The 24,397-nt window shown below is 40.5% G+C and overlaps 1 protein-coding gene across 3 annotated transcripts in view; it reads left to right on the top strand.

Annotated features, from left to right (window-relative positions):
• ANKRD52 (ankyrin repeat domain 52) overlaps positions 1–23,491 on the top strand; it is a 71,230-nt gene extending 47,739 nt beyond the window's left edge. Inside the window, exons 20-29 of one of the 3 annotated variants that reach the window (XM_070740565.1) lie at positions 1,760–1,877; positions 4,824–5,043; positions 8,096–8,183; positions 11,327–11,410; positions 12,837–12,982; positions 14,671–14,753; positions 15,761–15,843; positions 18,537–18,628; positions 18,941–18,982; positions 20,799–22,483. In XM_070740565.1, the coding sequence (XP_070596666.1) occupies positions 1,760–1,877; positions 4,824–5,043; positions 8,096–8,183; positions 11,327–11,410; positions 12,837–12,982; positions 14,671–14,753; positions 15,761–15,843; positions 18,537–18,628; positions 18,941–18,981 (955 nt within the window). In that variant the 3' untranslated portion in view covers position 18,982; positions 20,799–22,483. Of the gene's footprint in view, positions 1–1,759; positions 1,878–4,823; positions 5,044–8,095; positions 8,184–11,326; positions 11,411–12,836; positions 12,983–14,670; positions 14,754–15,760; positions 15,844–18,536; positions 18,659–18,940; positions 18,983–20,798 lie in introns of all 3 variants that reach the window. The other 2 variants (XM_070740564.1, XM_070740566.1) reach the window with 2 other exon arrangements.
• Positions 23,492–24,397: the final 906 nt, after the last annotated feature.

Genomic DNA, 24,397 nt, shown 5'->3' with positions numbered 1-24,397 from the left:
TCTGGATCTCCATGGGTTTCCTCCGTTTTTCTGCACTCTTTCCTGCCCCATTCTCCCCTCTGGATCTCCATGGGTTTCCTCCGTTTTTCTCCACTCTTTCCTGCCCCATTCTCCCCTCTGGATCTCCATGGGTTTCCTCCGTTTTTCTGCACTCTTTCCTGCCCCATTCTCCCCTCTGGATCTCCATGGGTTTCCTCCGTTTTTCTCCACTCTTTCCTGCCCCATTCTCCCCTCTGGATCTCCATGGGTTTCCCTCCCCCCACTCCGTTCGCCTCAGCTTCGTCTGCCGGCAGCTTTTTTTTTTAAAGCCTTAATGTTTTGGATTTTCCTAATCGGCTTGCACGCATTATTGGCTTTTCCATTGATTCCTATGGGAAACATTGTTTCATCTTACGAACTTTTCACCTTACGAACCTCGTCCTGGAACCAATTAAGTTCGTAAGATGAGGTATTACTGTATATATTTGGTCTATTAATCATTCCAGTGGCAAACAGGAATGGGTTTGTTTCTTACAAATTCCAGTTTACTGTTCAGATCCAAGCAGGGCTGCATGTACTGTCAGCTGGGCTCTGAATATGTCTGGGCAATAAAGGGCCGGAGAGCTATCTGAATCCCACTACAGACAAGAGAGAGTTCTTACTCATTTGGAAGTGAGCTTCTACATTAAGGAGAAGCACCTGAAATACATTTCCCCTGAAAGATTTGTTTTGCAGTTGGCAAATCTTTCTAGATCCAGCATTGAAGTTGGGGAGTCAGGAAGCATCAGTGAAAAAGTGAAGATTTTTAAAATCTGCTAGTAAATTCCCTTTCTTAGAGGGGAGACAGATGGCTTTGGTGATTTATGTGCTTATGTAACCCCAATTGTTCATTATTATGATATGCTTTTTATGGAGCAACCCTTCAAGCTATTCAAGAAATTTCATCTGGCCCAGGATACAGAGCACAGGTAGTGAGTCATGCCTCCATATTCAAACAATTTCACGATTTTCAATAATTAATTCAAAGTTTCTGAAAAGGTGTTAGACCAAAAAACTGATACAGCCTGCTCAACGCTCTGTGATCACCACCAGGCAGCTTTTGTGCATCCTCCCACGTGGACATCGGATCTCTAGAACAGTATTTCCCAACCTTGCCAACTTGAAGATATTTGGACTTCAACTCCCAGCGGATGCTGGCTGGGGAATTCTGGGAGTTGAAGTCCAAATACCTTCAAGTTGCCAAGGTTGGGAAACACTGCTCTAGAATATATTTTTCTATGTCCATGATGGGAGATTAGCAGAATTGAAGACATTAATTTATTATTAATTTATTATTAAATGTATTTGCTTAAATGAAGCTTACATTTGTTTATTTGGCTCTTTTAATAATAATAGTTTTAGTGAGTTTTCTAATTATTTTTAAATGTCCTATTTTGTTGTTTTAATCATTTTTGCAAAATCTATCTTAAACTGCATTTCTTTAAGGAGCAGATGGCAGACAAAACATTCTGAACAAATTAAAATATTTCTTTGTGACTTGGTAAAAACACTCTGTTTCCCTGGCATGATGTTTGCCAGTCCGCGGATTGATTTATTTTTTAAATATGTCTGTAATCTCATTTTTCATCCCTCAAAAGTAATCAAAGCAGATTAATGAAACAGTAATTGTCCTGTAGAAACTTCTTGGAATAAAATATTTTTTATTTTTCCTCTTATTTTAACATCTAGGGTACTCTCGGTCCATTCTGCCTTCATAAAGATAATGCTTATTTTCTCACAGGACCCCATTGATGTTGGCAATCATGAATGGCCATGTAGATTGTGTCCATCTCTTACTAGAGAAGGGATCCACAGTGGATGCAGCAGACAGAAGAGGCAGGACTGCACTGCACCGAGGGGTAAGTGGAGGGATCGCTTTATATCAAATTGATTGAACAAGATCCTGAAATAGTCTTGTAGTTTTGGATGTGGAAAATCAAGCATTTAATTGTTCCACACTTTAAACCAATTGGAGCATATTGAGTAGATCTTTGTCTATTCCTCATCTTTGAATTGTAGCACTTGCCTTTGATTCCAGAGAGTATGCTTTGAATTTGGTGTACTTTAAGGTATTTCTCATTTCCCAGCCATTTGTTCTGTGACCAAAGGTACAACATTGCTTGAAAAAACAAACTTCACAGACCATTTGTAACCTTTGCAACATCCTTCAGTCATGCAATTGCCATTATAGTCAGTGTAGCTTGTCCTGTGCCTGACCTGTAGGTTTTTCCCCCTTTATTCCCTTCTTGCAGGGTAGAAAGATTGGAGGCGTATCTCTTCTTAAAACAGATTTAAAGAGAATAAACCTCTAACCATCAAAAGAAGTGCAATCACACTGGCAGCAAAAAAAAAGGGTCAGGCAAAGGAGAAATGTGGATGGCTTTTGCCTCCCCTTTCTCTTGTAACAAAGTGAAGAGATTGGAGCAAAAGGGATTTCAAGAACATGAGTGGGTTGTATACTGCATCCATGGCTCCCAGCCTCTGCTGTGGCACAATCACATTGCTTTTGATTTGTGCAAGATTGGAAGCAGGCATTCCAAAGGGAGGGGTGGAGGTGGTTAGAAGCAAACAAGAATCAAATGTGTGAAATAACAAGAGTAATCTTGACTCCTTCCTGCCAGAAAGCATGGTTGTGATCATATGGTTTCCTACTTAGCTATTGCTTTGTTTAGTGGTGGGGTTTTCAATCCCAGTTAAGGTTGTTAGACAAGGACTATCTGTATGAGTACAGTGGTACCTCAAGATACGAACCCCTCGTCTTACGAACAACTCAAGATACGAACACGGGGTTCAGAAAAAATTTGCCTCTTCTTACGAACTTTTTTCGTGATATGAATGCCAAACCCGAACTTCCGGGTTTGGTGTTCGGAGACTGCTGGGAAGCCCCCCAGCCCGGCTGTCACCTTTTAAAACAGCCGCACGGCTTTCCAGCAGCCTCCGAACGCCAAACCCGGAAGTTCGGGTTTGGCGTTCGTATCACGAAAAAAGTTCGTAAGAAGAGGCAAATTTTTTCTGAACCGTTCGGAGGCTGCTGGGAAGCCGCGCGGCTGTTTTAAAAGGTGACAGCCGGGTGGCGGGGCTTTCCAGCAGCCTCCGAACGCCAAACGCGGAAGTTTGGGTTTGGCGTTCGGCTTCAGGAGACGGCTGGGAAGCCGCGCGGCTGTTTTAAAAGGTCACAGCCGGGCGGCAGCGGTTTTTTTGCGGGGTTTTTTTTTTGGTTGCACGGATTAATTGACTTTACATTGTTTCCTATGGGAAACAATGTTTCGTCTTACGAACCTTTCGTCTTACGAACCTCTCCCTGGAACCAATTAGGTTCGTAAGACGAGGTATGACTGTACTATAAACATGCTTGTGCTGGAAAGGAATATTTAGGACAAAAACAATTGCTATGAAGGTCGCCCAGAAAGTAATGCACCACATTTTTTTCTTCTAAAATTATTTATTGAACACAGTGAAACTCACACAAAAGAAAGAATGATATTTCTTCTATACTCCCTAATTTTCCACGCAATCTCCATCCCATTCTATCGCCTTCCTCCAGCGAGACACAAGGGCGTGTATGCCCTGTTGGTACCACTCCTTATTCTGGTCACGAAGCCATTTCGGTCTTCTAATGGCCTCACCCTCTGTGCCCAGTAACTAACCGTATTTCTGTCGACTGCAGATTGTCCATAAAATGTACAGAAACGTTTGTGAATGTTCCCAACAGTTTCTTTCTCTGCAGTGAGAAATTCCATGACGACATGCTGCTTGTAACGTACATCACTTACAGACGCCATCTGTCTGAAGAAACGCAAAATTTACACACGCACTCCTGATAATTCAAATAATGTACAGTGGTACCTCATCTTACGAACGCCTCTTCTAACGAACTTTTCAAGATACGAACCCAGTGTTTAAGATTTTTTTGCCTCTTCTTCCGAACTATTTTCACCTTAGGAACCCAAGCCGCCGCTGCTGGGATGAAGGGGTTTCTTTTCCCCCCCTTTTTTGAAGAAAGAAAAGGGAGGGGCGGCTTGGAGGGGGAAAGACTTTGCAGAGAACAGCGTGCTTGCAGAGGCACTGAAAGGGTGTCTTTTGAAGAAAGAAAAGGGAGGGGCGCCCCCCTTGCCTTCCTTCCTTCCCACTCACCCTTTAGCCTAGCCTTGCTTCTTCCACCCGCCCCCTTTAGCTGCTCCTCCCTGCCCTCTGTTCGCCTCCCTTCTAAAGTTTGGGATTTTCCTGAAGGATTTGCACGGAACCAATTAAGTTTGTATCATGAGGTACCACTGTATATCTAAAGTTTCACATTCATACCATTACTGTAGGCTGAGGAAAAAAAAATGTGGTGCATTACTTTCTGGGCGACCCCCGTAGTTTGAGCAGCATCAGTTTTAGTGTGAAAATAAAAGGTTTTATTGTTTATAGTGCAAGATTTATTGTTGTTATGACATTTTGCTTGGATTACATGACTGATTTACTTTGACCGTGTCACGAGTGCAAATTCATTGGAGAAATTAATGATGCCAAAAATGGTTAGTAAAACAAGAAGAAGGGACTAGCAAAGAGCATGCTGGCTTGATAACATCAACACTGATACAAAGATGAATTCCCCACAACTGAAAGAAGCCGTATTTGACCGGGTAGCATAGACAGCACTTACCTATAACGTCACCAAGAGCCAGATAGAGCCGAATGATTAAAACAACAACTTGGAATTATTATTGAATAAAGAGAATACTTCGAGTGCCTGCTTTGCAAGACTTATTTCCATCTGTGAGAGATACTTTTTTAAATTCATTGCTCACTGTTCTTCTTTCTAGGCTGTTACTGGCTGTGAAGACTGCCTTGCAGCACTGCTGGACCATGATGCCTTTGTATTGTGTCGGGATTTCAAGGGCCGGACCCCGATCCATTTTGCCTCGGTGTGTGGGCATTCTGAAATCCTGAGGACCTTGCTGCAGGCAGCGCTCTCTACTGACCCTCTGGACTCTGTAGTGGACTATAGTGGCTATTCACCAATGCACTGGGCTTCATACAGTGGTAAGAATGTAGAGATTCGGGCATACATTCCTTCGTTATTTGCTTATGCCAGGGAGAGACTACTATAAGATCTGTCCAGTTAAATCACCTGCTACAACACTGAGCAAAGTTTATTGCTATAATATGACGTGACAGTTGCAGCAGAAGACTGGGATGGCTAAAACTATGTAATGTCCAACAATTTTATGCGGCTGATTTACCTGAAAAGTGATTACATCTCCTGCAGATTCAGTGGGTCAATAGATTGTAGGACAGACTTTCCCTTCTCCAAGTTACCTGTCAAGATCATTTAAGTCAGTGTTTTTCAACCAGTGTGCCATGGCACACTAGTGTGCCGCGAGACATGATCAGGTGTGCCGTGAAGAAGGAAGCTCAGGTTCCGGTCTCGCAACTTTTTGCTGAGAGAGTGAGAGTGAGAAAGAAAGAAAGAGAGAGAAAGAGAGAAAGAGTGAGAGAGAGAAAGCAAGAGAGAAAGCAAGCGTGAGAGAGAAAGAAGGCAAGAGAGAGAGAGTAAAGGAGAGGAAGGGAGAGAGAGCAAGAGAGAAATGAGCAAAAAGGGGAGGAAAAAAAGAGAAATGAGAAAATGATTGAGACAGAGAATGAGAGGAAAGAGAGAGAAATAAAAGAGAGAGAGAAGTGACTCCTGATTTAAAGCATATGATAAAAAGCACCCAAAGAATAAGAGAGAAAACCCCCCAGCCCTCACCTGTTTTTGGAAATGGTTCAAGAGTGTGTATACACACACACATACAAGGGTGGGGAGGAGACAGGGATGGAAAAAGAGAGGAGAGTGTCTTAGGGTGTCATTTTGTGTCATTTTGGTTGGTGGTGTGCCCCAGGATTTTGTAAATGTAAAAAATGTGCCGCGGCTCAAAAAAGGTTGAAAATCACTGATTTAAGTTACTCGTGGCAAATGTCTTATGGCTGGAAGGTGCAGTTTCATTGAATTCCCAGCTGCTGTGTGTGTTGTATAGGGGGGTTGCCAGCAGAGTTCGTGCCCTTTTCTACCTACAGGGGGGATTTTGGTGGGCAAAATAAAGAATTGCAAAACACTCCAAAGCCTTCCAAAAATCCTACTTAAAATTTGCTCTCAGGCCCCAAAGGAATCCTGTGGGTCACATAGAGCTGATGGAATAGTGTGTCCACTCTTGTTCTAGATTGTATCTTGTTCATGCTGGCTTTAGTAGGTGAAAACTGAAGAGCCCTCCTCTTCAGCATCCTGATATTTTCAGCTGTTTTATTGCAGGAGAATTCAATGGCGGTGGATAATTGTCTTTCTGGCAAGCAGATCTGCTATCATTGATTTCTCATTGTGGATCATCTGATAAATATCTCCGGAAACTCTGGGTTCTTTGAAAACACAACATTCTTGGGAGGGAATAATATTGCTTTATTATTAGGGTCAGGAGCTTTATTTTTTGCATTAAATCATGGGATTCATGTACTGATTTTGATTAATTTGTATTTCCTTAATTCAGTTTGGGGGGGGAGATTCTTGCTCTGGAGTAATGTTCTGAAAGGTATCTTACCTTTTCTTTGATTTTTTTCTTTGTCCGGATTTGTATATCATGTTAAAGCAGAAATCATCCCTTAATATAGAAAGTGAAAAAAAGGTATACAGATGACTCCCATTCTACCCTATGTGAACAAACCCAGCAATTTTTTGGAATATGTTTTATTGCTACATTTTTAAAAATTAAAAAGAAAACCCATGCCTATCTGAACAGGCTGTTGTCTGAGCATAATGAATTTTGGGTAAAGATACAATAATAGCCACAATCATACTAGTAATCTTAATAAACATATCAATATTAATCATACAATAATAAAACAATTACTTTGTCCATCTTGTAATATTTACAATACACATTTTTATTATCTCTGAATTATTTTTAAATTCTAACCTCTGTTTTTGTTAGTTAACCATTGGTAAAATATACCCCATGTTAAAAAGTATTCTATTTCTTCTTTTTATTTTATCTTAAATGTCAGTCTATCCATCTCAGCACTTTCTAATTTTTTTTAATTACACTTTCATCTGTCAGAGTCTCACCTTTTTTCAACTGTTGTGCAAACGCTATTCTTGCTGCCCGTTACTACATGCAGAATTAAATATTTATTCCCTTTGTTATACTGTTCTGGTAGTTTCCCCAGCAGAAATATTTCTGGAACAAACCCAACAATATTGATTTCTGTATTTCAGTGTAGTTTAAATAAACCACTGGTATGGCTAAATGCTTGCAAAGAAGCCAGGACTCCCAATCAACACTAAATTTCAATTAAAATCAATTAAAATCTGAATTAGAAGCACTTCACTATAATTCTGAATTGAATAGTGTTGAATTGTGAAATTCCTGATTATTGTAATGCTTAGGTGGGAGAAGGAACAGTGCTTCATGAAAGAGTCTGTATGTTTGCGTGCATGTCTTGCATTCAAACTTTAATTCATTAAGCTGTTATTATACGCAAACACTGCCTTTGCTACAGACTGGCTCAATCAAGACTCAAAAAAAGTGTGGCTATTAACTTCCAATTTCAGCCTATGTTAAAGCTGCCTAAACATCTGAAAAGTTTAAAAACAGTTCATGGGTTTGCCTATAAAAATGCTGTAGGATTAGAAGGAAAGACTTAATGAACTCAATCTGTATAGTCTGGAGGACAGAAGGAAAAGGGGGGACATGATCGAAACATTTAAATATATTAAAGGGTTAAATAAGGTTCAGGAGGGAAGTGTTTTTAATAGGAAAGTGAACACAAGAACAAGGGGACACAATCTGAAGTTAGTTGGGGGAAAGATCAAAAGCAACATGAGAAAATATTATTTTACTGAAAGAGTAGTAGATCCTTGGAACAAACTTCCAGCAGACGTGGTAGATAAATCCACAGTAACTGAATTTAAACATGCCTGGGATAAACATATATCCATCCTAAGATAAAATACAGAAAATAGTGTAGGGGCAGACTAGATGGACCATGAGGTCTTTTTCTGCCGTCAGACTTCTATGTTTCTATGTTTCTAAGGTAATCTAATAAATTCTCTCTCTCTTTCCAGGGCATGAAGATTGTCTTGAATTGTTACTTGAACACAATCCATTTGCATACCTAGAAGGAAACCCCTTTACTCCATTGCACTGTGCAGTGTAAGTCATGGTGGACCCTGGAGATGAAGTGTGTGTTTGTGCAAATACATTGGATAATCTGGTCCAAGGAAAACGAGATGTAGATTTTGCTTTTTAAGTACAGTTTGAAACTGTCACACAAAACAGCATTTCTGCTTTGGATAACCCATATGCCAGTATATACTTCTCTTGGTACCTCACCCAATTTTTTTAATTTTTAAGGTTTTATAAAATTACAGATAACAGAATGAATTCTGCAAAGTAAAATACCAGCTTTGAATATTAGTTCTCTTTTTTATGAGTACCCCTGGGCCTCAAGTGAACTACACTGGAAGTCTTTGAAAAATAAAATAAAATACCCTATATACTCGAGTATAAGCCGAGTTTTTCAGCCCAAAAAATGGGCTGAAAAACACAACCTCGGCTTATACTCGGGTCATTGACAAAGTCACCACACGAGGGCGCCATTGCTTGAGCTAGAGCGAGGAGGCACCAGCTTTTGTCCCCTCTCGCACGCCGTAGTTCCTCTCCCTGGCTCAAGCAAAAGAGGCAGCCATTTGCTCCAACCGAGAGGGGGAAAAAGCAATGGTGAGTAACTATTCCTTGCTCTCTCTGCATTGCCCTTAGTCGGATTAAAAAGGCCCCCTGCTGTCAGATTCTCCTCCCCCTCCTTTGAAAGGATTTAAACTGTTTAAAAAATGGTATTTTGTGATAGTTGCTGTCCTTGCTTGGATAGGATCTAATAATGTGTTATGAGGCAGAGCTAGACAGGAATTCTTTTTCTATCTGTCTATCTTTCTATCTATCTATTTTTCTATCTATCTATTTTTCTATCTATCTATCTGTATCTATTTCTATCTATCTATCTATCTATCTATCATCTATCTGTATCTATTTCTATCTATCTATTTTTCTATCTTTCTATCTATCTATTTTTCTATCTATCTATTTTTCTATCTATCTATCTATCTATCTATCTATCTGTATCTATTTCTATCTATCTATCTATCTATCTATCTATCTATCTATCTATCTATCTATCTATCTATTTTTCTATCTGTCTGTCTGTCTATCTATCTTTCTATCTATATCTATCTATCTATCTATCTATCTGTATCTATTTCTATCTATCTATTTTTCTATCTTTCTTTCTATCTATCTATCTATCTATCTATCTATCTGTATCTATTTCTATCTATCTATCTATCTATCTATCTATCTATCTATCTATCTATCTATCTATCTATCTATCTATCTATTTGGTTTTCTATGCTGATAACCTCACAGCAGCTAATGCTGAAGCTCTTCTTTGGATACACTTATTAATTTGTTTGTTTGTTTGTTTATTTATTTAATTGGATTTGTATGCAATCCCTCTCCAAGGACTCAGGGTGGCTCACAGCATATATAAAAACAGAACAATAATGTAAATCCAATTAATGATGAGAAGGAATCCAGTTTTGAAGGATTTTAACTCTTAGGTTTTAGCTTTGTTCCTGATCGAGCTACTTTTTTTACTTTTTAATTTATTGTTAATATTGTTAATTTGTTTACCCTCTTTTAAATTTACAGAGCTAGTTTACTGGTTTTCTTTAAAATAAATATTCTAAAACATGTCTCAATTAATGTAATTTTATTGTTTTCCATTTTTATAAGTTACCAGTAGCCACTGCATTTTCTAACCTCGGCTTATACTCGGGTCAATACGTTTTCCCAGTTTTTGTGGCAAAAATTGGTGCCTCGGCTTATACTCGGGTCGGCTTATACTCGAGTATATACGGTAGCTATTACATGCAGCCCAGACCTGTTTCAAAAAATGCACTTGCCCCAAAAAGAAGGCAAAAGACAAGAAAACAATTTACCTCTTTTGTTTTCTAGGAAATAAGTGATTTCTTGCCTGTTAATGATAGCTCTATTGTATTTTCTGTAATTTTATATTCCGTGGAAATGCTGTCTGCATTTCCTAACCTGGGTCTCTATATGCTATTGGCTACAGGTCCAAATCTATTCCAGAAGCTAGAAATTTTAGTCCAACCACATATGGAGACTCCATATTAGGAAAAAATACAGACATTACATGTTTGTTGCTAAGTTAGAGAGTTGTTAAGTGGATTTTGGCCCATTTTACAACCTTTCCTGACACAATTGTTAAGTGAATCACTACCATTCTTAAGTGAATTTGGCATCCACATTGACTTTGCTTGTCAGAAGGTGGCAAAGGGATCACCTGATCCATGGGACACTGCAAATGTCATAAATATGAACCAATTGCCACGCATCTGAATTTTGATCACATGACCATGATGTTGAAAGAGTTGTAAGTGTGAAAAGTGAACATAAATCACTTTTTTCAGTGCTGTTGTAACTTTAGTCACCAAATGAAATGCTGTAAGTTGAGAACTACCTTGACTTCCAACCATTCTTTTAGTGATTGCTGCGCCAAAAATAGTGACACAACTAGTCCTCACACTTATGACCATTGAAGCATCCTCATAGTCACACGATCAAAATTTGGGCACTTGTTGGCATATTTTTTTTACAGTGATTGTGGCATCCCTGGGTCATGTAATTGCCATTTGCAACCTTCCCAGGTAGCTTCCCCATAAGATATGCAGTTGGGGGAAGCCAGGTTCCCTTAACAATTGCATGATTCACTTAGTAATTGCAGTGATAACAACCATGGCAGAAAATAAGATTGTAAAATGACTCAGAGCAACTGCCTTCAATAACAGTGGAAATTCTGATCCCAAATGAGGTAATTAGTTGAGGTCTACCTATATTTTGGAACCTTATTATTTTGGAATGTTTATCACTAACAAAACATTGGCATTGTTTTCTTCCCAAAACCTACAAGTTCATCAAGGAGTTGCTGAGCAGGACGGAATAGCAGATCCCTCTGGTGGATTACTCCTTAGCTTTTACTTACTTTTTTTCCACCCAAAAAGAAAGAAAACAAGTCATTAAAGTTGGTAGGGATTTTACTTGAAGGAATTGTCCAAAATTTGGAGCATCTTGACTGGTGGGAATTTTCCCTATCTATTTTGGACCTTTGAAACCCAGATTTAATAGAGAGGTGCTTAAATGCTGTTGTACTCGTTTGTCACCCTGAAATTAAATCAACTGATGCTTGCTTGCTTGATTCTCACACTTCCTTTCTTTTCCAGAATTAACAACCAGGATGGCACCGCTGAGATGCTTGTTGAAGCATTGGGTGCCAAGATTGTTAATAGCAGAGATGCCAAAGGAAGGTAAGCGATTGTTCTTCCTGTTCTTGGTGAGATTGCTCGGTATCATTGATCAGACCATCATTTGAATGAGAAATATCCCTTCAAGATATACCAAAGAGACTAAAGAAATTCAGCAGCATGAATTTTGGTGTCTTACCTCCTATAATTGATATGCTCTAGTGTCCTTATATGTGAGTGGCAGGAATTGCTAACTTTTTCCAGGCTTGGACTTGCTCACAGAATCCTGTGTGGTTGCCTTTATATACTCCCTTAATTTATTGAAATCTCACAAGTTGGAAGTCAGGGAATCATTGGGAATCCTCCAGGCATTTCATTTGCCAACCCTGGCCTTGCACTTTCAAATAGTTCTAAAAAAAACAACCCCTAATTGTTATACAAGGGACCTACATTCAAGTTTATGATCAGTTTCTTTAACATGTGTCTGTGAAGTGTATTTATTATAGGAAATACAGTGATACCTTGTCTTACAAACTTAATTGGTTCCGGGATGAGGTTCTTAAGGTGAAAAGTTTGTAAGACGAAACAATGTTTCCCATAGGAATCAATGGAAAAGCGATTAATACGTGCAAGCCCAAAATTCACCCCTTTTGCCCACACGAAGCGCCTATTTTTGCGCTGCTGGGATTCCCCTGAGGTTCCCCTCCATAGGAAACCCCACCTCCCGACTTCTGTGTTTTTGCGATGCTGCAGGGGAATCCCAGCAGGGGAATCCCAGCATCGCAAAAACAAGCGCTTCACTAGCAACAGAAGTCCGGAGGTGGGGTTTCCCATGGAGGGGAGCCTCAGGGGAATCCCAGCAGCACAAAAACGGGTGCTTCGCTGGCAATGGGAGTCCGGAGGCGGGGCATCCCAGCGGCGTTGGTGGTTTTGTAAGGTGAAAATAGTTCGTAAAAAGAGGCAAAAAAATCTTAAACCCCGGGTTTGTATCTCGAAAAGTTTGTATGATAAGGCATTTGTAAGATGAGGTATCACTGTACATGTTTACTCTCAATAGCAATGTGGTAATGTATAGTAAACAAAGTTATGTCCTGCCATTTATTCTGATTCATGTTTTTCTACCTCTTTAATCACTATTCAATTAAGTTTCCTTAAGGTGTGGCAATTGAGAGTGAGTTTTAATTTGGGTTTTGCTCTGTACTACTGGGCAAGAGTTAGAAGAGACATAGAATAATTGCTTTCAGTGGGTACTACGTGCCTTCTAAAAATAGAGTTGAGAGATCATCCAGTAAGAAACTACCGAGCTTCTAAAGAAACTGAATGATATCAAAACACATCATAGGAGTGTGTGTGTCTTTAAAATACCAAAATAAAATAAAATATGTAGAATGAAATTTTAAAAAATGAAAAAAATGCTATATAATTCACCTTTATGCATCTAAAGTTCTTTTTGAAAGCATGTCAAGTCCATCTTTCTTCTTCTTCCAAGGACCCCCCTTCACGCTGCTGCCTTTGCAGACAACATCCATGGTTTACAATTGCTTTTGCAACACCAGGCTGAGGTAGATGGAACTGACCAATTGGGGAGGACCCCTCTTATGATGGCTGTTGAAAATGGCCAGACAGCAGCAGTTGGTAAGTGGTGCAGTTCCTGTATTTATGTTTTTCTCTTTTCCCCACTCCTTCAACCATCCTATCATATCAGCTTAAGAGAACCCATAAAAATACTAGGTACATATCTCTTAAGTCTTCTCTTGGTCCAGCATGGATCCATTACTGTTTGGTTCAGTTTCCTACTAAGCTCATTTCTGATAATACATTTTGACTAATTGATTGATTGATTGATTGATTGATTGATTGATTGATTTGAATTGATTTGATTTGATTTGTATGCCGCCCCTTTCCGTAGACTCGGGGCGGCTCACAACATAATAAAACAATTCATAACAAATCTAATAATTTACAATTTAAAATTTAAAGTAGTTAAGAAAACCCCATTTTTAAGCAGACATACCTACAAACATACCATACATAAATTATATAGGCCCGGGGGAGATATCTCAATTCCCCCATGCCTGACGACAAAGGTGGGTTTTGAGGAATTTACGAAAGGCAAGGAGGGTAGGGGCAATTCTAATCTCTGGGGGGAGCTGGTTCCAGAGAGTCGGGGCCGCCACAGAGAAGGCTCTTCCCCTGGGGCCCGCCAACCGACATTGTTTAGTTGACGGGACCCGGAGAAGGCCGACTCTGTGGGACCTAACCGGTCGCTGGGATTCGTGCAGCAGAAGGCGGTCTCGGAGATATTCTGGTCCGATGCCATGAAGGGCATTATATATAGGTCATAACCAACACTTTGAATTGTGACCGGAAATTGATCGGCAACTAATGCAGACTGCGGAGTGTTGGTGTAACATGGGCATTTTTGGGAAAGCCCATGACTGCTCTCACAGCTGCATTTTGCACGATCTGAAGTTTCCGAACACTTTTCAAAGGTAGCCCCATGTACATAGCGTTACAGTAGTCGAGCCTCAAGTTGATGAGGACATGAGTGACTGTGAGCAATGAGTCCCGGTCCAAATAGGGCCGCAACTGGTGCACCAGGTGAACCTGGGCAAACGCCCCCCTCGCCACAGCTGAAAGATGTGAGCTCTATTGTGAGCTGTGGATCGAGGACGACGCCCAAGTTGCGGACCCTCTCTGAGGGGGTCAATAATATCCCCCCCAGGGTGATGGATGGACAGATGGAATTGTCCTTGGGAGGCAAAACCCACAGCCACTCCGTCTTATCCGGGTTGAGTTTGCGTCTGTTGACACCCATCCAGGCCCCAACAGCCTCCAGGCACCGGCACATCACTTAATTGTCCCAAAGGCGCTTTTTCAAGAGGCATCTGGACTGTCTGGTTTTTCTTTGACGATGTTTTCGCTTCTCATCCAGCTCATACTGTCCCATAAAAAAGATAAAAACAAAAAGAAATGTCACAAGCCAGTGCATTGGCTTTCTGTATCCTGAGTTTAACTTCAGTTACTTTGCTTTCTGGTTGATCTTTCTGCCTTGATGCTGGAATTTTGAAATGCCTTCAGTGGAGGTTGCTGATTCCTTCTGCCAAAACCCACATTATTATTTCTGAAGAGGACGGGGACATCAACCTAGTGGTATAGAAGTTACCTGCCTTGCTTTTTGGATTAAGCTGCCGTTTTCATTTTTCTCATTTGTCATTTTAATGTTGGAAGTTGGCTTCTATGACTTTGGGGTGAATGTCTTATGAGAATCTTTTAAATAAGTATAAGCACAATTTTTCATGTTGCATTTCCATAATTTTCAGAGTTCCTGCTGTACAGAGCAAAAGCGGATCTAACTGTGCTAGATGTCAACAAGAACACAGCTCTTCACCTGGCCTGCAGTAAGGTACAATATCCAAAAATTGAGACCTATAAAATTGATTTTTCTTTTGGAGTTGGGGGTGAGGTGGACTAATTTTTGTAGAATTTTAATATGTAAAATTGGAAGGTTATGATGAAAGTGATGCCAGATGTGAATAAATGACTTTATTTCCAAATAATTAGTTTATGCAATTTGATTTTTATGAAAAATTATCCAGTAGAATTAAAAATAAAAAAAAGGTTTATTAAGAATTTACAGAGTAAAAGATGTGGGAAATCTACTCACTGGCTCTTCACTCATTGCTGTGGTTATGAGCTCCGGATTTTTGCAAAGCCATGTGTAGACTTAACTTTTCTACAGAATGAATGAATATATGAATGCATTAATTAAAAAAAGAAAGAAACTACCGAAAATTATGACTTCTGATGTTTTCAGTATATAATTTACAATCTTAGATCTTATCTCATGCAAGTCTCCTCTCCCCCTCATTTAATTCATATTTTTAAAAACCTTCAAACCCATAAATCATTTTGTTTTTTCTTTCAGTAAAAATTCCATATAAGTTTTCCATTCTTTCAGAAAAGTTGCCAGAAATTTGCCCAATGAATCGTAAATTCTCAAGAAAACCCTTTTGGTGATAGATCGACTGTATTGTTGGTTTCCTGTTTTATTGCTGAACTCACACTAATAATAGAGCAAATGTAATCTTCATTTTCTCCCACTAGGAGACAGTGCAGCCTAATTTCAAATAGAAACAATCCATCAGCATACAATATTTTCCAGCTCCTATGTCATACTTTAACCCCCTCTCCCCAAACCATTGCTTGAAGTTTAGAATTTTCCTACTGGGGCTTACGTATTCCTGTTCTATGTTAATTCTGTCCTTTATATACCCAGTGTAGCCATTGTGGCAAAGCACATGCACTTGCATGAAAAGGCCATGATTAAAAAAAAAAGTGTCATATTCCTTATCAGAATTAAACTGCAGAGCTGAGTGCAATTTCAGGCTTTCTTTTATCTGTTCTTTCCAGGGTCATGAAAAGTGTGCCTTGTTGATTCTGGGGGAAACCCAAGACCTTGGCCTTATCAATGCAACAAACAGTGCTCTACAGATGTAAGTACTCACACAGCCTATGGAAACTAGCCATTATTTTCCTTCACTTTGTTTCCCATCAAATATTACTTAAAATGAGTCAACAGGAGCATGTTCTTAGTTGACTCTAATGTGGGAAGAAAACCTTTCTTTTTGCATTTGGGAAGACATTTTGACTGTCTAGCTTAAAGATCTTAATTTATTAGAGGTTGATTTGACAGGTTAGTGTCCCAAAAACATGTCCTCTTAGAAACTTCTCCTTGGCAGAGACATAGGATACTTTTGATTCTGAGACTTAACATTTGGAAAAGTAACTCTGAGATAATCAGTCATATTGAAAATTCTGTTTAATAGACTTAATCAAGTGCAGAGTCTTGCTGCTTATTGCAGGATAATGAAGGGAAATACTGTGTTTCCCTGAAAATAAACCTTAGCTTGATTTTTTTTACACATTTGCCCAATATAAGCCCTATTCCCAAAATAAGCCCTAGTTAAGACCCGCCCACTGTTGCATCTGGTTGCACTGGGTGGGGCAAGGTGCACGGGTTACCTTCAGACAGTTGCAGCCAGACCTCGCACACTCTGACACCTGCTCACCTTCCCGACCCACTTGCGTGTGCCACCCCGGGCCTCTGTTTCGCTGTCAGGAGGCCTTCAGGAAAGGCCTCTGCAGCCAAGAAACGAGCTCCAAATTGATGTGCGTAGTGCCCCCTAGCCTCCGTTTTGGCATCAGAGGCCTTCAGGAAAGGCCTCCACAGCTGATAAATGAGCTCTGGATTGATAAGTGTGGGGCTGTTGGCATCACCGCTATGAGGTGAGTAAGTGGAAGACATCGCCCCCAGAATAAGACCTGGTGCCTTTTTGGGTGGCAAATATATATAAGACTGGGTCTTATTTTTGGAGAAATACAAGTACTTCTGGATGAAATTGCAGAATTGGATTATGCCACGGAGAATTAAATGAGAATGGAGGCGTAGGGTAAATTATTTTCACCTTTGTCAACTTCATATCTCTGCAATAACAGACAAGACTTAGTGAAAGGACAAAATGTTGCTATCCCTTATTAAATGTCAGTTGTACCATCTGTAGTAGGGATGTTGGACCCACAGCTACAGGATACATGTGGTCCTCCAGCATACAAGTAATCCTTGACTTGTAACTTTTCATTCAGCAACTATTTGAAATCATCAAATTTAATCATTGCTCATCTCACTTTTCAAATGAATCTGGGCAGTTTACAGATACAAGTCATAAAACCTTATTTATAAAACCATAAAACCATACAAGTCATAAAACCATATAAAAGAGACATTGTTAAAAACAAAAACATTGAAGAACAGAATAAGAACAAATTTAAAAACAAATTAAAAGATGTAGGGAACACCCAGTGGCACTCCGCAGCAGCAAGACTGGGAGTGAAGTACAGGCCTGGGGCTTTCAGCGATCTCAGCCAGCTGCCCCCACCCCCCAGCCTCTACTTCAGCCCCAGCCCTGCTACCGCCACTAAGAAATGCCAGCTCAAGCCCCACCCCACTAGCCTTTGCTGCCTCACATTATTCTCCAAGCTATGCTTTCCATTCTTGCAATCCTTCAGAAACCTTGCTTTCCTCTTGTCTTCCAGGAACAGGAAGTGTTCCCCAACTCATGTGTCCCATTCGTTTGCATTCTCACACCACCCCCATAAATAACAGAATGGGAATAAGTTAGAAACTTATTTACTTGTTTCTATTTATTTTTTAAAAAATTATGTGGCCACCTCTTAAACAATTCTGGATGGCTCACACCTCGATCTTTAGGCTGACAAGAGTTGCAGCACAACTCCATTTATTTATTTATTATTTATGAATGGGATTTCTATGCTGCCCCTCTCTGAGGACTCGGGGCGGCATATATGTAGAGCAGTCTGAGGGCAACTGTAGATTGAGCCCCAAAGTTCACTTAGTTGTTCTGAGCCATTTTCCCCCTTCACAAATCCTTCCAGTGGCAATTTTTCTAGTTGCTACATGGTATATATAGACTTAAAACAAGATGGATTGATAATACCAGCAAGTATTGCAAGCCCTATTGGCAAAAGAAAGCTCAGGGTCATATAGGTTGGAAACTTGCAGAAGAAGCCTTCATCCTGCAGTGGATAGACAATAGCTAAGATGATGATGATAATAGGTGATGTATGGTATACAGTGGCACTTCTACTTACGAACTTAATTTGTTTTGTGACCAGGTTCTTAAGTAGAAAAGTTTGTAAGAAGATGCAATTTTTCCCATATGAATCAATGTAAAAGCAAATAATGCGTGCAATTGGGGAAACCATAGGGAGGGTGGAGGCCCTGTTTCCTCCTAGGAGATTCCTAGAGAGGCCCCATGGAGGCTTCTCCCTGCCTTTTCTGGTTACAGTTTTGGAGGCTCGGGTTTCTAAGTGGAAAATGGTTCTTGAGAAGAGGCAGAAAAATCTTGAACACCTGGTTCTTATCTAGAAATGTTCGTAAGTAGAGGCGTTCTTAGGTAGAGGTACCACTGTATTTTTTAAGGCACACAAAAGTGAGCTGGGGAGAAGGTCCTGTTAGTGCAATGGCAGTGGAGTTTGAGAATCCAAGTAAATATTAAACGTTCCTCTTTGCAAGGAGGAGAGGAGTGAAGTGAGATTGGGGTGCAGGAGTCCCCCTCTTGAATTTGGTCGATAGCATAACCATCCTTTCTCTTCCCACTGCACACAGGCCACTCCATATTGCAGCTCGAAACGGATTGGCCTCTGTTGTCCAGGCTCTGCTGAGCAGAGGTGCCACTGTGCTTGCTGTGGATGAAGAAGGTATGCATCATTCACATCTGGAAGCTCAAGGCAAGAGTTTGTTTAGTATGGGCGGGGCGGGGGTGGGGGGCAGACAGCAAAGTTTGATGCAGTAAAGATACCTGTCAAGGCGGGTAATCAAGAGTCCAGGCAGTTCAAATGAATGCATAGGTTATTATATGCTAAAACTCCACAAGAATCTTAACTATTAACAATCAAAGCAGATTGTTGGTGGCAGATAAGAGTCAATAGAATTCAAGATGGGTTGGGCGTAGATCTCTTGTGGACATGAAGGGACTCGAGACTGATAACACGTTTGACTCCCTCCCTCAGACTCACACTGGTCAACTCCTGCAATACCTATCTTAGTCTAAGGTAACTTTCCAATCTGGCACTCTGGGTGTGTTGTAACTATCACAGAAATTCCAGCCTTCACAGCCAGTGGAATTACGAGAGTTCCAGTTGTAAAGGTGGAAGTTTGGGGTAGTGATTCTTTTGTCTCAAGACAGAATACAACATTGTGAACTATTGTGTACAAGGATTCACATTCCTCAGAAATAATATTGTAGAAGTTGCCTTCTCTTCCAGCTCTTTGATTAAGGTGGATTGTGGCCCCCAGGGTGAAATATTTGTGTAATAGAGGACTATTTTGCTAATGCGTTGTACACTTGTTATTTTTTCCACTGGTGGTGGTTCTTATCTATTTTTAGTATTGTATGCCTCCCAGAATCAATATGAAGCCAGGTGGCTCAATAAAGACCTGCATATTATAAAAATGTGGATATAGAAATACAGTGATACCTCGTCTTACAAACGCCTCGTCATACAAACTTTTCAAGATACAAACCCGGGGCTTAAGATTTTTTTGCCTCTTCTTACAAACTATTTTCACCTTACAAACTCACCGCCGCTGCTGGGATGCCCCGTCTCCGTTGCCAGCAAAGCACCCGTTATTGTGCTGCTGGGATTTCCCTGAGGCTCCCCTCCATGGGAAACCCCACCTCCAGACTTCCATGTTTTTGTGATGCTGCAGGGGAATCCCAGCAGGAGAATCCCAGCAGCACAAAAACGGGTGGTTCGCTCGCAACGGAAGTCCGGAGGTGGGGTTTCCCAGCAAGGGGAGCGTCAGTGAAATTGCAGCATCACAAAAACAGAGGTCTGGAGGTGGGGTTTCGAGGACTTCGGTATTTTTGCAATACTGTACTGCGATTTCACTGATGCTCCCTTTGCTGGGAAACCCCACCTCCAGACTTCCGTTGCCAGCGAAGTGCTCGTGGTTTCCCATGGAGGGGAGCCTCTGGAGAATCCCAGCAGTGCAAAAACGGGCGCTTCGGTTGGCAAAAGAGGTGAATTTTGGGCTTGCACGCATTAATCGCTTTTCCATTGATTCCTATGGGAAACATTGTTTCATCTTACAAACTTTTCACCTTAAGAACCTCGTCCCGGAACCAATTAAGTTTGTAAGACAAGGTATCACTGTATTTTCTTACATACCCCACAAAAATGAAACTCAGTGACTGGTGTTAAGGACCAGAAGATTCCTGAGACGTTAAAAATAATTTGCACAGCACTTGATTAAACTGTGGTGTTTGTTGCCATCAGTTAGCTTGCAGATGCTCCACTTTGATTGTTTGAAAAGAGGGTGAAGCTTTAAAACTTCCAGTGTTGGACCATTCGCAACTTCTGGTGGCAAGTTGTTCCACTGATTGATTGTTCTAACTGGCAGGAAATTTCTCCTTAGTTCTGAATTGCTTCTCTCCCTGAGTAGTTTCCACCCATTGCTTCTTGTTCTACCCTCAGTTGGTTTTGGAGAACAGTTTGACTCCCTATTGTTTGTGGCAGCCCCCAAGATATTGGAACACCCAGTAAATGGATTGAATGTGATAGCATGGATGTGATTGTTCGTTTTTAATATGACTAGTTTTAAGATCATTTTTAAAGTAAGGAGAGGGGCGGCACACAAATTTAATTAATTAATTAATAATAATAATAATAATAATAATAATAATAATAATAATAATAGGCTTAGAAATGTTTTATATTGTATCTTTTTGTTTGTTGTGAGCCGCCCCGAGTCCACGAGGAAGGGCGGCATATAAGTCCAATTAATAAATAAATAAACACTGCGGTCAGTATTGTAACAACAGCATTGTTGTTGTTCTGTGAAGCTGAATTTGCTTGTCTTTTCCAGGCCATACCCCAGCCTTGGCTTGTGCCCCCAACAAAGACGTTGCTGACTGCCTGGCACTTATCCTTTCCACCATGAAGCCTTTTCCACCTAAAGACGCCATCAGCCCTTTCAGCTTCAACCTCCTCAAGAACTGCGGCATTGCTGCCAAGACAGCCGCCTGCAGCTCCCTGCCCAACGGGAACAGCTGCCCCTACACCAAGGATAGGCACAATGCCATTGGCTTAGATGGCTGTTATTCAGAATAGCTTAAACAAATGATGATGGGTGATCTAGTATCTCTTCTATTTATTTAGGAATTCTATCAATATAGGACACTTTAAAGGAGAACAAGACTGGGAATGGGCCTTCCAAAAGTTCCTAGGAACCAAAAAAAAAAGGAAGGAAAGTAAAAGGAAAAAAAACCCCTAGAGAAAGTGATCTCAGCTTCTGCATCCTACCTAAGTACTTGCTTTGACCACTAGCATTTCTTTCACTATCAAAATTAACAAAAAGAAGTGTGGGTTTTCAAACAGATTCATCCTTTTTCGTTTAAAATTACTCTGTGAAGCTTTAAAAAAAAATCTGCTTGTATTCTTCTTCCCCTTGCTGTTTGCCAAAGGGTATTGCCCGGTTCTTCTGAGTTCAATGTTTTTTTTAAGCAACCCACCTTTTTTCAGTCCCAATTCCTCAAGGCTTGATGCTTTGAGTGAAGAGCCAATTAAATTTGTTTCATGCATGGGGTTGTGGCAGCAGTCTGAAGGACCTGAATTTGATCACCTGGATCACCTTAACCGTGTCTCCCACACTTCCCCTCTGTCAGGATCGTTTTCTGGGTCCCCTCGGAGTAAAAATAATCCCGAGGGACCCAGCAGCGTAGGCAGGGAGCAGAAGCCTGAATTGCTGCTGCTGCTGTTTTTCATTTTGAATTTTGAAATGAGGACAGGGAGGTTGATCAATGAGGGACCACCAAGAAGGGCAGCAGCAGCAGCTGCTGGCGAAGTGCCACTATCATTGCTTCTTCCTGTAGGGTAACTTTTGTTTGTTTGTTGAAGTTTGTTGTGCTCGCCCTTTTTGACCCCAGTGAAAAACACTTGAACTGAGAACTACTGTACCTGGATACTCTGATACTTTTAGGCAGCTCATAGTCCCCTTGTGTGCGCCATGGATGCTGTTGCCCAGCCAATGCAGTTCCTCTTTTTTAAAAAAACCCCTTACGTATGCGCTGCCAGAATTATCCCAACCACATCAGGCACTTTAGGGATTTTTTGTTTTGGGAGGCTGTTTTTTGTTTTGTTTTTCTTGGGGGCGGGGGGGGGGTGTTGGTTATTGGGGTTGCAAAATGTTGGATCCCCAAAGAACATTTCTTTTGTGGTCCCCACTGACCCCCTCCTGTCTCTATGTTGTGCAGTGTTTCCCATTAGACAAGTCAGTGTTGCCTAAAAAAGTTATTTATAAATGAAGCAAGCATTTTATCTTTTGAAAAATAGCAAAAAGTAGGAAAAAAAGCTTTCTGCAAGGAGAACAATGCACTTCAGAATCTTACAATCCTACATTTGTATTTATAATTTTTCCAACTAGAATAACATCCAGCAGATTTCATTAGGGTGTGTATGTAGGTGTGTGTTCGTGTGTATTTGCCCATCCATCCACGGGTGGGGGGTAGTATGAGAGTGTATTTTTTTATTTTAAAATTCCTATTTATTACACATTTGAGAGTGTGCACTATTTTTCTTTTTGTACTGTAAACTCTTATCATGTGTAGAAATTAACAAAAAAAAAAGATTACCATATCACAAAGTATGTTCAAAGCCAAAGATTGAGATGTAGCAATCAGATGAAAGCTGCTGGGGCAAAACTTTATGACCTAATAATTTTTTCCATCGCTTTCCCAGTCCTGCAGAACTATGGTAGGCTTAGGACTGCGTTTAGCAGAACATGTGATTTTTCAGATTGAATTATTCCAAGGCATAGTGTGTTTGGCCCAGCAAGCTTTAAAACTAGTAACCCTGGGAAAAAACTGGTTTTTATTTTATTTCCCCCCAGGGTATCTTCTTATAGACTCTCTTTGATTGTTAAGGAGAATATATGAGCCAGCTGTAGACTTGAATTCTTTTGCATCATGGTGCATTTTACGCTTTGAATAATGTATAGGAATTTAAAACCCAGAATTTAAATGGACAGGCAAACTATACTTTCTCTTCCCTGGCCTTTTCATTATAAGATTTATGATGCAGAGTAGACACCAATGCAATTGCTAGAGTTTTATTTATTTGCATTGACTAGTTTCCCCCCAAAAATACAATAAAATAAAATAGAAGAATCAGGAAACAGCCAATTTAGAGACAGTGGCTGATGGCTAACTCTTTCAAAGAGGAAAGTTGAATCCGGAAGTGAGAAAAGATTATAAAATAATAGTGAAGACGACATACGTCCCTTCCTTTTGGCACTGTTTAAATTTACCAAAGCCAAATTCCTATAGCCAAATGATGCAGCCACTATCTTGCCCTTTGCCAACCAGTGCATTTTTAAAAGGATAATGATCACTATAGTTTTTCTTCTCTTTTTGTGAGCCTTCCTCTGCCTCCATCCCCTCACACCCAGCCTCCCTCCCCCTATGGGCCTTGTCACTTGGGTTCAATTCTTCTAAGCATTCGCTGAAATTGTTTTGTTTGTTTCCTGCATAGGGATGGATTGCAAAAAAATAAAAAATAAAATGGGGGCCTTAAAGGTAGTGAATTCTAGTCTTCAAACAAACCTAACAATGTCCTTTGACTAAGCCTTCTACAGAGACTAGGGCACTACTAGCTTAGCTGTTTCTTCTTTCTTTGATGCCCAAGGAATTTTAAGAAATCTTTTCATTTTGTAGCTGCCAGGTAATGAGCGTATTAAAAATCTCAATGCACTTGCCAAAAAAAGCACAGCGGACAGCCTGATGCAGATTGGCCATTAACATTTTCACTGCACTACGGTTGGGTTTCTTCCCTCTGCCCTCAATTACTCCACATTCTCTACCTTGAAAGAAAGTGTTAACCTTTCTACACCAAATACCTCACTGTTTGAAATAGAAATGAACAAAACTTGAATTAAAGATTCCTCTTCTCCCCTGTCCCCTCTTTTTGATGAGAAAGGTTCTTTTTGATGAGAAAGGTTCTTTTCAGCCTCCTGTCCATGGAGAGCTGAAAACCACCACCATAACAAAAAACACTTGTTTACATGTTATTAGGTACTAGCAATTTACTCCTTTCAAACTGCCTAATTTTTTTTAGCCTTCCAAGCGCAATCCTTTTCCCTCCACCCCCAGAAGAGCAAAGAGGACCTAAGTTGGGAGGGACAAAGTGAATCTGAAGCCATTCTTGATTCATTGTTTGATTTCTTTCCAAGGGCTAAATGAATAATCTTCTAAAGGCAGAAACTAAACTGAGACATTTGTAGGAAAACGGGTAGGGGAGATCCAGTGTCCCTTGCGGTGCTGAGAATGAGGAGGCCTTCAGGTATTCTGTCTCTTCCCACAGGTGCAATGGTTTAAACCGGGGTGAGGGGCCGGGGTGCTGTCCAACCTTCGCAACTTTTAAAACTTGTGGACTTCAACTCACAGAATTCCTCAGCCAATTCTGGGAGTT

Source organism: Erythrolamprus reginae, chromosome 2 (genome assembly GCF_031021105.1).
Source record: "Erythrolamprus reginae isolate rEryReg1 chromosome 2, rEryReg1.hap1, whole genome shotgun sequence".
Taxonomy (NCBI): domain Eukaryota; kingdom Metazoa; phylum Chordata; class Lepidosauria; order Squamata; family Dipsadidae; genus Erythrolamprus; species Erythrolamprus reginae.
The sequence above is the reverse complement of the archived record's forward strand: the minus strand, read 5'-3'. Positions and strand labels throughout refer to the sequence as shown.